This window comes from Antechinus flavipes, chromosome 2, assembly GCF_016432865.1.
Source record: "Antechinus flavipes isolate AdamAnt ecotype Samford, QLD, Australia chromosome 2, AdamAnt_v2, whole genome shotgun sequence".
In the NCBI taxonomy this organism is placed as follows: domain Eukaryota; kingdom Metazoa; phylum Chordata; class Mammalia; order Dasyuromorphia; family Dasyuridae; genus Antechinus; species Antechinus flavipes.
In genome coordinates this window covers 500068021-500080179 of record NC_067399.1, presented here as the reverse complement: position 1 = coordinate 500080179, position 12159 = coordinate 500068021, and the positions used below count along the sequence as shown (strand labels likewise).

General features: G+C 38.1%; 1 protein-coding gene across 1 annotated transcript in view; it reads right to left on the bottom strand.

Moving 5' to 3' along the window:
• Positions 1-12093, bottom strand: part of PTPA (protein phosphatase 2 phosphatase activator) — a 53052-nt gene extending 40959 nt beyond the window's left edge. The window contains exons 1-3 of the mRNA XM_051980157.1: positions 11880-12093; positions 5825-5922; positions 3544-3630 (exon numbers count right to left, since the gene is read on the bottom strand). Coding sequence (XP_051836117.1) covers positions 3544-3630; positions 5825-5922; positions 11880-11910 — 216 coding nt within the window. The 5' untranslated portion in view covers positions 11911-12093. The remainder of the gene's footprint in view (positions 1-3543; positions 3631-5824; positions 5923-11879) is intronic.
• Between the last annotated feature and the right edge of the window lie 66 nt (positions 12094-12159).

The following is a 12159-nucleotide window of genomic DNA, read 5'->3' as shown; positions in this document are numbered from 1 at the left end:
GGAGAATGGCTAAATAAGTTATAGTATATGAATGTTATGGAATATCATTGTTCTATTAAAAAAATCAGCAATCAGCAAGATGATTTCAGAGAAGCCTGGAGAGACTTACATGAACTGATGCTGAGTGAAGTGAATAAAACCAGGAGAACATTGTACACAGTAACAACAAGATTATATAATGATCAATTCTAATGGATGTGGATCTTTTCAACAGCGAAGCAATTCAGGCCAGTTCCAATAGTCTTGTGAGAGCCATCTACACCCAGAGAGAAGATTTTGGAAACTGCATGTGGATCACAACATAGTATTCTCACCTTTTTTGCTGTTATTTATTTGCATTTTTTTTCTCATTTTTTTTCCTTTTTGATCTGATTTTTCTTGTGCAACATGATAATTGCAAAAATAAGTATAAAAGAAGTGCACATGTTTAACATATATTGGAGGGGAGGGAGTGAGGAAAGGGAGGGAGAAAAACATTTGGAACACAAGGTTTTGCAAGGATGAATGTCGAAACCTATCTATGAATAGGTTTCATTAGATCAATAGATAAGAAAACTTAACTATGAAGAAGTTTTGAAAATAAAATTTTAAAATAAAAATAAGCAAAAACTGAGAAACTTGATTCAACTTTTTTTTCACAATTATTCTTGCTAATTGTATTTTCGCTTTTTATTCTATTCTTCTCTCTTTTCACCTGTCCCTCCTCAAATGAAACTCAAAATTTTATTTTAAAAATGTTGAAAACTATCTTTAGATGTAATTGAAAAAAATAAAATACTATTTAAACATTAATAACAATGTTCTCTTGGTTCTGTTCACTTCATACTCACTTCTGCTCACATCAGTTCATCTAAATCCTTCCAGGTTCTTCTGAAACTATATTGCTCATCATTTCTTATAACACAATAATATTCCGTCAAAATCATAGATAACTTGTTTAACCAATTTCCCAATTTATGGGCATCCCCTCAATTTCCAACTCTCTGCCACCCCCCCCAAAAAGCTGCTATAAATATTTAAATATTTTTGTATATAAAGATCCTTTCTCCTTTAAAAAAAAAATCATTATTTAAGCTATAGTTCCAAATCGCCCTCCAGAATGGCTAGATCAATTCACACCACCACCACCAATGCATTAGTGTCCCAGTTTTTCCACCTTCCTTAAAACATTTGTCATTTTCCTTATCTGCATATCACTGAATTTGATATAGGTGTGAGGTGGTAACTCAGAATTGTTTTTTTTTAATTTCATTAATATTTTATTTTTCCAATTACATGTAAAGATAGTTTTCAACATTCATTTTTATAAGATTCTATGTTCCAGGGTTTTTTTCCTCCCTTCCTCCCTTACCTCACCCCCCCTTCCCAAGACAGTAAGCAATCTGATTTAGGATTTATATATATGTATACACACACAACCATTTTAAACATATTTCCTTATTAGTCATGTTGTAAAAGAAAAATCAGAACAAAAGGGAAAAGCCACAAGAAAAAAAAAAGCAAACCAAAAAAATAGTATGCTTCAATCTGCTTCAGTCTCCATAATTCTCTCCTTAGAGTTGTTTTATCTTTAATCAATAGTGAGCATTTTTTTATGACTATAAATAGCTTTCATTTCTTCTTCTGAAAACTGCTTGTTCAGATCCTTTGACCATTTATCAACTGAGGAGGACTCTTATTCTTATAAACTTAAGGCCTTTTTCAGAAAAATAATTTTTGTAAGATTCCAGTTTTTAATCCACTCTGCTATCCATTTCACTTTTATAGATGAGTTCATCCAATTCACAGGTTTGATTACTGTGTATTTCTCTTTTTCCTTTTCTTTCTGTTTCTCTGTCCCCACCTTTCATCCTGTCCCTCTTCAAAAATGTTTTCCCCCAATCTATCCTCCTTTTTATCAGCGCCATTCCCTTCTCTTATCCCCTTTCCTTTCTATTTCTCTATAGGATGACTGATTTCTATACCCAACTGAGTTGGCATGTTATTTCTTCTTTGATTCAATGTTCTTTTGAACCTCTTTTATGTGAAATAATTTGCCTTCATTTTTTCTTCTCTCTCTTCTCCAGCCTTTTTCTTGACTTTTAACTTTATGTTAAAGTTGGACTCTGCTCTTGGGGTTGAGGTTGTCGCGAGCTTCCAGTTTTTCATGTTGTTGTTTTCGGAGTTTATAAGTTTTTAGTTCTTCCAAAATAGTATAATCTAAGAAGAGATGTATGTAGTTACTGCTCTCCTGGCCTGTGCTCTGATATATGAGCACCCATAAGCTCTTTTTTCAACCATGGAACTGTGACCAGGGTCTCTGTTCTTACTAGTGTTCTTCCTCCACTCTAGGATTGAGATCTGGAACTGCATATGTACAACACAACAAAATCTAGCATCCAAAGCCAACAGAGTATCCCTTGTAACCTCCTTCCATAACTAGTTTTTAGGACACTCTCCCTTATTCTCTGTGGGCTGAGAGCTCCAGAAGCTTCAGTTGCCTCTAAGGCCTGCTGCTGGTTTTCCAGGTTTTACTCTCACCCTAGTAAGATAGACCTTTCTACTGACTTACTGACCAAGTTGCCTTGTGCTAGAAAATTGTTTCATCCCTTTTGCTAGCTCTGCTGCTCCAGAATTATTTTGAGGCAATATTTTTAAAGCTGCATTGAGGGGAATTTGGGAGAGCTCAGAAGAGATTCTGCTTTTATTCCACCATCTTGGCTCTGCCTTCCACTTCAAGATTTATAAAACATGTTCCTCATAGTTATGGCGACAAAAAGAAACACAACTGTTATTCTCTAGCTTTCACAGATGAGGAAACCAAGATTGAAGGAAGTAACTTATCCAAAATCATATGACAATTAAGGGGGAAAGTGTGGTGATATCAAATCCCATTTCTCCAAGGTAATAACTATGTCAAAAGATGTTGGTTTGTCAAGAAGGCGCAACCCCTAGGCTTAAAGGGGTTTGGATGAGATAAAGGATGAGAACAAAACGATTCAAACACTATTCCACATGGCACACTGTCAGGGCAGTTGGCCTAAGTCTTCTCAGGCTATGTTAAAAGATCTATACAAATCAGAAAGCCATTCAATACTTAGGAATCAAGGATATTTTATGGTATAATCAAGCTACTTATTCCTCTCCCAGTAATAAGAAACTTATCTAATCTGCAGAATAGGTGGCAAAACTACAGCAAAACTAAATACTTTTTACTAGTATTATCTAACACAGACTAAGGCTGTAGATGCAAAATTGATTATTAACCAGTAAGCAATTAGAACTCAGCTTTGGCCTTAATGTTCCAGGAAATGATGAAAAATGTACTGGGGAAACTTGGAGTAAAGGTATTAGAGAGGGGAAGGCCAAGACCCAAACAATGTAAAATAATTTAAAAATCTCTGGGGCAAAACAGCTTATAGGATTCTAATATCTAATATATTATCTATTTAAAAAATTTATATAATCAACAAATAGAAAAAGCACTTTCCCACTCCAACTTCCTTCCCCACCCTCCAACTCCAAAACTACCCTCAAACTGGCATAGAAGTTGCTTTCTCCTACCTCAGAAACTTTGTATTCACAGGTCAACTTCTTGCCCTTGACTCCTTCATTTAAGGTGAGGATGAAACCAATGTAATCTGCATATGCCTGCAGAGAAAGAGAGAGATAGAATCAGCCCTATCACCATGACTTTAACAAGAAAGCTTCTGAGGTTTTCTCAGTTCTAATTATTCTGCATACATTACAACAAAATGCTCCAATGCTTTTAAGCCCTGGTTGTAGAGAAGAAAATAGCATCTAAAGTCAATCTCCCATCTACTCCTATCCACCTCCGTCTGCCAAACTCCCTACTCTAGGTTCTCTGCAAATACAAATTCCTTCAATTGACACTTTTAGGTAAACATGAATCACTCAAAGACACACACTCACATGACTCCTTCTCCCAACCCAGGCCCTCCAACAATTGTATGTTTTTCATCTTTCTTTTAGCCCATCCCATAAAGGATGAATGAGGCAGAGCTACTTTCACTGAGGGTGAGAAGCAGTCTCCTGTTGTCATCAAACCAATAACAGGTTCCTCTTCACACATATCCGAGTTTCTAGCTATGTTCCTCATGTTACCTCAAATCTAAAGGTAAAGCTACCACAGGGATAAACAACCTCTGAAATGCCTAATATTAAGAAGTTCCAGAAAAAATTACTAAAGTTAGTCTGCCTACTGCCTGACCCTTTGGCACATTTTTCTCCCATTCCCTTCCCTCACTGCCCAGATGATAAGATGCTTCTTCAGAAGCACTCTGAACTAACAAATAATTATCATCTAGGAAAGCAGTGTTGATCCTCTTTGGTCAATAATTAAAGAATAAAATCTGGACAAAATCTACAAGCCAGAGTCAGGTAGATTTCTATAAAAACTCCCCAAAGACTTCCTTCCTCAAGAAACACCATGGATTCAATTTCTGAACATATAGCAAACTAAGAATTAAGTGCTAAGGCAAAAACTAAATGTAAAGAAAACTACCATACTAGACTGTACCTGGAGAATCTTCTAAGTGCTGATGTAATAAGAATTCAAGTCTAAAAAACACAGAGGGAAATAAGTGAAACAAACAAAAAAGAAGGTGCATGGCATCATCAGTCTGAGAGACTTGCTCTGATCCACACATCTCTGGGAACTCCTGCCACAGAAAATGAGGACATATGTTTGTAAATACTATGCCTGTGGGGTCCTTCCATTAATTTTGTTCCACATTCAAAAAATAATCTTGAAGCCGATTCAAGCCCTAATATCCTACTCCAAATCTATTTAATGTAACCTATGGGAGAATAAGAGTCAGTATGTGACAAAAGTCAAACAACTTACTTCTGGTGCCCAAAAAAATGAATTCTTGACTTCATCCCCTTAGATAGCTTTATTGAGCAAAATACAATTACAAGAAAAATAGATAATCATTACAACATCTCCACAAAAAGCTAGTGATTGACAATCAACACTAGCAAAAACAACTGTTCCTCTTCTCTTCTAATCCACAAAAACATAACATTATTTGCTTCTCAACCAAAATCTCCAGAGATTTGACAGTTGAAGAAGGTTCATCCTATTCCAGAAAATGAGGCAATTCAGCTACTTAAAAAGGGGGAAATGAATTTAGGTGTTGAAGAAGTCTACCAAATGGCTTAATTAAAATTTTAATTTCAGGTCTATATTCAGGACTACTTTTCAAAACTCCAAAAAGAAAGCAAAGGACTAAATTTATGTTTTGGATGCCCAGTCCTTAATCATTTAGTTTCTCATACAGTAATACAGCAAGTTAAGCAGAATGCAAGTATATTAATGGCTTACGAGAGCCAGGACAGATTTCCAAGTCCCAATCCCAAAACATCTTCTACAGAAGTTTATGCAACTGAGTACTTTTCTTGTAGCAGATAAAATAATGGTTTTTTTCACAATGTTTAGGCAGCTAGGTAGCTCAATAGATAAAGCATCACATATGAATTCAGGATGTTCACTTTGTGAGTTCAGATTCCACCCCAGATACTTTCAAGCTGGATGACTCTAGGCAAGTCATTTAACTCTGAGTTTGCCTCAGTTCTTCATCTGGAGAAGGAAATGGGAAACCACTCCAGTATCTCTGCCAAGAAAACCTCAAATGGGGTCACAAGAAGTTAATGTTTAGATAGTCCAAACTCCAAGCAAGTAAGGCTGGCACCTTGATTCCCCAATCCTCACTCACAAAGAAGAATGATTTATTGGAACAAAATCCAGCACCATTTCAGTTCTGACCCTACCATAGCTTCCAAAACATGAAATATTTCCCCCACCAACCCAGCCCACTTGTACCTGAGACCGTTTCCACTTGCCCATGTCAGGAACTGTATTTATCTCCTTCTTTGGAATCATGAAGTTATGAGTAGTAGTAGAGGTCTCCTCCAAAGAGTCTGAATGGAAAAAAAAGAAAAAGAAAATAGCTTTTGAATCAAGTCAGATTCTTTCTCTGGTCTTGATACTTCTTAATCTTAACTCCCCAAATATAAACCTGGACACCTATTCTCAAATCTAAGGGGAAAACTTGATCAAAAATAAGCCAATGATGTTTTCCCTTTGGATTTCTTCGCAAGAAAATATACAATATAGATTGTTCAATGTATGACCAACACATACAAAAGAGCATCACTTACTTTTGGCTCCTCTCCTCTCAGTAAACCATCTCAGACAAACCACCATGGGAAACAAAGTGGCTTCTAAAGAATCTATGGATTCAAAAGTCAAGAATGGGAAGAAGCTATAAAAAATAGAAATAGCTTAAGAGAGGTAATCTGGACAAGCTTCTAGGTAGGACTGAGACGTCTATTTTAGTGATCCTTTGCCAAAAAATACCTTCTTCCACATATCCTGATATTCCCTTCCATTTTGTTTTACTTTCTGAAATTTTATCACTTAAAAAGAACCCTCTGAGTTAGTAAGCTTCCTCTTGAAAAATAGAATCATCTCTGAAAAAAAAAAATCAACGAATCACATTGGCATTTATTAGTCTAATTCAATTATTTTTTCTTAATACACAAATTGAGATCTATTATACTGAAGAAAAGTTTTATTTGAAGTGTAGGCAATTTAGTAGTTTTAGAATATTCAAGGTGATAGGACAAACTTGAGTTGGGTGGCAAAGTTGGGGAAGGGAGAGTATGAGGGCACTGACTGGCTGAAGACCTAAGAATGGCAAATGAGAAAATGCCACATTTGATCTATACTTTTTTTCCTACAATGGGCACTGCTATCTGAAATATGGACCCTTGCTCTCAAGACCTACAATTAAACTAATGCTATTAGCAATGAACTATTAATTTCAACAATTTTACTCTCTGAGTAAATTAATTAATTATTTATTATTTAATAATTTAATTATTATTAATTAATATCTGTTAAGTCTAAGAACCTATCTGTAGAGGGCCAGAACTCTGAAAAGGTATACTTGAATCAAGGATAGCAGGGTGCTTATAGTAAAGCACCTACTCAGTGTGAGATAATGGTTCTTGAAACATATATTTAATATGACATGGTGATGTAATGGCTGTTGCTGTAGTGATGTAATTGTACTTAAGTATTTAAGGGTTGGGAAGACTGGGAATGGGCCTCTCAGCCACAGACACAGAGAAGACTCCAGACTCCAGATTCCAGACTCCATCTTTGACCAGCCTGGTGGTGGCTCTCCTGCCTTCATCACTTCTCCACCTAAAGACCAAGGCCCATCAGAGATCCTCCAGAAAGCTCCTCTGGACATTACACCTATCAATATTTACAACATCATTTCTATGTAAAGTGCTAGCCAAGTTCCAAAATAAAACTCAATATAGTATTTAGTGGGACACTGATCCCTTAATTAAGAGAAATTCCTAAAGCAACCTGGGCTTGTCATTCTTGGGTAGCCCTGGGACAGCATCATCATAACACACAGAGAAGTGACATCTGGACATGCAATAACAAAAAGCAGGCCTTAAAATGAGCCTTAAAATGCAAGTACATCACTATTTCAAAGTCCAACTCTTTTTATACCGCAAATTAACTGTTTGGGCATATATACATACATTGTATTTAACTTATACTTTAACAAATTTAACATGTATTGGTCAACCTGCTATCTGGGGGAAGGGGTGGGGGGAAGGAGGGAAAAAGATGGAACAAAAGGATTTGCAACTATCAATGCTGAAAAATTACCTATGCATATATCTTGTAAATAAAAAGCTATAAAAAAAAAATGCAAGTATGTGAAAAATGTCATACTGAATCCAGTTCAGCATACCTGGTCCAGGAATCAATCAATACTTATAGACACTGAAGATACAAATGCAAAAGTAAAATAGTCCCTATCTTGAAGAAACATATTCTACTAGAATATTCACAAATGAGTACTACAAGATGTGTACAAAGTAAATACAAACTTCTGAGAAAGATACACTAATTGTGAGAAAGAAGAACTTCTTTAAATGGGCATTTGAACTCAGCTTTGAAGGGAGCTAATGTTTACAAAATGTGAGATGAAGAAAAAAAAATTTAGGCATGGGAATCATGATGCCTGTTCAAAGACATAAAATTAAGAGATAATGATGTAATATTACATCAAACAGCAGATATGCCAATTTAACTACAACACTGAATACCTGATAAGGAGTAATGTACAATCATCATCAAAAGGGCTTTAAAGACCAAATAACATCTAACACTGTATACCAAGATAAGGTCAAAACGGGTTCATGATCTAGATATAAAGAATGATATAAAACAAATTGGAAGAACATAGGATAGTTTACCTCTCAGATTTGTGGAGGAGAGAGAAATGTGTGACCAAAAAAGAACTAGAGATCATTATTGATTATAAAATAGATAATTTTGATCATATTAAGTTAAAAAGTTTTTGTACAAACAAAACTAATGCAGATAAGATTAGAAGGGAAGCAATAAACTGGGAAAACATTTTACATTCAAGGGTTCCGATAAAGGCCTCATTTCTAAAATATAGAATTGACTCAAATTCATAAGAATTCATTCTTATATTCTCCAATTGATAAATGGTCCAAGGATATGAACACACAATTTTCAGATGAAGAAATTGAAACTATTTCTAGCCATATGAAAAGGTGCTCCAAATCACTACTGATCAGAGAAATACAAATTAAAACAACTATGAGATACCACTACACACCTCTCAGATTGGCTAAGATGACAGGAAAAGATAATGAGTGTTGGAGGGGATATGGAAAAACTGGGACACTGACGCATTGTTGGTGGAGTTGTGAACAGATCCAACCGTTCTGGAGAGCAATTTAGAACTATACCCAAAAAGTTATCAAAAGGTGCATACCCTTTGATCCAGCAGTGTTACTACTGGGCTTATATCTCAAAGAGATCTAAAAGGAAGAAAAGGGACCCACATGTGCAAAAATGTTTGTGGCAGCCCTTTTTGTAGTGGCTAGAAAATGGAAAGTGAATGTATGTTCATCAATTGGAGAATGGCTGAATAAGTTATGGTATATGAATGATATGGAATATTATTGTTCTTCTGTATTGTTCTTGAAACGACTAGCAGGATGATTTCAGAGAGGCCTGGAGAGAATTACATGAACTGATGCTAAGTGAAATGAGCATAAGTAGGAGATATATTATACACAGCAACAACAAGACTATACAATGATCAATTCTGATGGTCATGGCTCTCAACAATGAGATGATTCAAACTAGTTCTAATTGTTCAGTAATGAAAAGAATCATCTACACCCAAAGAGAGAACTGTGGGAACAGAGTGTGGAACACAACATAGTATTTTCAATCTTTCTGTTGTTATTTGCTTATATTTTATTTTCTTTCTCAGTTTTTTTTCCTTCTTGATCTGATTTTTCTCATGCATCAAGATAACTGTATAAATATGTATATATGTATTGGATTTAAGATATATTTTAACATATTTAACATGTATTGGATTACCTGCCATCTAGGGAACGGGGTGGAGGGAAGGAGGGAAAATTTGGAACAGAAGGTTTTGCAAGGGTCAATGTTGAAAAATTCCCCATGCATATGTTTTATAAATAAGAAGCTTTAATTTAAAAAAAAAAAAAAAAAAAAAAGACCACATGGATTAAGTACATATGCTATCCTAAAGGCAATAGGAAACCACTGAACTTCACCAGCAGGGAAATGACAGTCAGATGTTCACTTTAGGAATATTGTTTTGAAAGAACATATGAAAGAATTAGAAAAGACCACTTAGCTACCTCAAGTAGTTCCCAAAGATGAGGATGAGAAGATTTTTCTTACAAACTTATTGTATAATCAGCCATCTGAAATTGGGTTGTTTTAATATTAGGGGAAGCTTCTCTCAAATGCTTTAAAACTACAAGAGTGTATCACACCATGGAAAAGGATCAAGTCGTAAGGGCAGGACAGGTTGAATTCCAGGAAAAAGAGCATAGTAGCTTTTACAAATGTCATAGTATCATTTCTCACATTTATTTGTTCAACATCAGGTGGTCCCTTTCACAGATCTAACCAAATTCTACTTCAGGTGACTAGCCCACTTTAAAGCTATCTATTACTTCCTCTGCCCCAAAATGCCCATCCCTGGAAAACCTTCCATTTTTGGATGACTAGCTTGTCCATTACAATCTCAGGCTAACTGTCAAAAAGCAGGAGAGTTTTCCACAGGGTAAGGAAAAACTTGGGTCTTAGCAAGTCCAGAAGACATCACTAATTTGGGGCTTGAACTACTTTATGTCAGGATCATACTTCTGTTAAATAAAGGATAAGACTTAGGAGATACTCTAAAATTTCTTTGAGCTTTAAAATATTGTAATTCTTCTCTCCTCATAACTTTTCATCATTAATATAACTAGTTTCCTCCAGTCAATTCTCTGAACAAAATTCATTATTTCCTCCCCTTCTATCCAGCCTTCTTCCTCCAGCTAACCAAACCTTCAACCTCTATAAACCCACTCTAAAATGTCTTTCTCTAGGGCATCTTAACTTTTTCTTTTATCCAAGAAATTTTTACATGATCCTAGATATATAAAATAGATATCCAAATCAAACATTTACTGATAACAAATCATTCCACATTCAGTAATGAAATGGAGTCTCAAACCATAGTTTAAGAAGCTAGGCTCCTAGATCATTTTCTCCCTATCACCCAACTCTTCCCCCTTTAACACCCTATCTTCTTCAAAGTCACCAAACTCCTTCCATCCCTCATTATTCTCTCTTCTAAATCCCCAGATCCTTTCTATTTGGCCTTCCAAGTAAACAAATCTTCCCCTCATCTCACAAAGTCATAGGATTTCAAGCTGGAAACTTTAAAAGATGGCCCAATTCCATTTTACAAATAAGGAAACTGAAGTTCAAAGATGCTAAGCAATTTGGCCAATCATATAAAGTAGTAGCATCAGAATTGGAACTCAGATCCTCAATCTGGGTCCTAACTTAGTCTTTTCCCCCCGACCTGTAATCCTGCCTGGAACCACCTGCCCCTCATCCCCTCAGTCCCTGGGCCTCCTCCTATCTCCCATCCCTTCAGTCCCTAGGCCTCCTCCTTCTCCATCCTCTCAATCCTTGGGCCTCCTATCTCCCATCCCCTTAGTCCTTAAGTCTCCTCCTGCCCCACCCCCATCCCCTCAGTATTTGGGCCTCCTTCTGTCCCCCAATCCCCTCAGATCCTGGACCTCCTCTTGCCGCCCTCCACAATTCCCTCACAGTCCTTAGGCCTCTTCCTGCCTCACCATCCCCCTCAATCCCTGGGACTCCTGTCCCCCCATCCCCCTCAGCCCTTGGGCCTCCTCCATTCCCCCAGTCCCTGGAACTCCTCTGCCCCCTCATCTCCTCAGTCCCTGGGCCTCCTTCATTTCCTGAGTCCCTGGGTCTCTTCGGCTCCCTTTCCCCTCAGTCCCTGGGCCTCCTTCATTCCTTCAGGCCTGGGCCTCTCCCCCCCACATCTCCTCAGTCCCTGGGCCTCCTTCATTCCCTCGGTCCCTGAGCCTGCTGCCCCCTCATCTCCTCAGTCCCTGGGCCTCCTCCATTCCCTGAGTCCCTGGGTCTCTTATGCCCCCTTTCCCCTCAACCCCTGGGCCTCTTTCATTCCTTCAGGCCCTAGGCCTCTTCTTCCCCCGCGCCCCCATCTCCTCGGTCCCTGAGCCTCCTCCCATTCCCTCAGTCCCTGGGCCTTTTCTGCCCCCTTTCCTCTCAGTCAGAATTCTTTCTGCCTCGCTATTTCTTCAGTCACTCGGGCCTCCGTCTGACTCCCATCCCCTCAAGCTAGTATGGCCCTCGGTTTCTCCCCCTCATCGAATGGCTGACCCGCAGCCTACTCCCAGGGCTCCTCATTGCCCCGAATGCCTTGGCCAGGCCCAAGCCCTACCTGAAGGCGGCTGCCGACCGCTCTCTGCCATCTTCTTCCCTGAGCTGATCGGTCCACTCGCCCGCCGATGTCACCTCTCACCTTTCCCCTTTGCCTCCCCTGTTGGCTCCACCCTGGGTGGAAAGGGAAGAATTTACCGAAAAGGAACCGGCACCCGCCCGCTATAACCGAAAACCGCGACCGAGCGTCACCCGGCCTGAGACGCCCGCCATGTTGATCCGGAGCGCTTGTGAAGTGCATCCACCAATGGGCGGGCTCGCGGAAGCCATATTTATTAAGG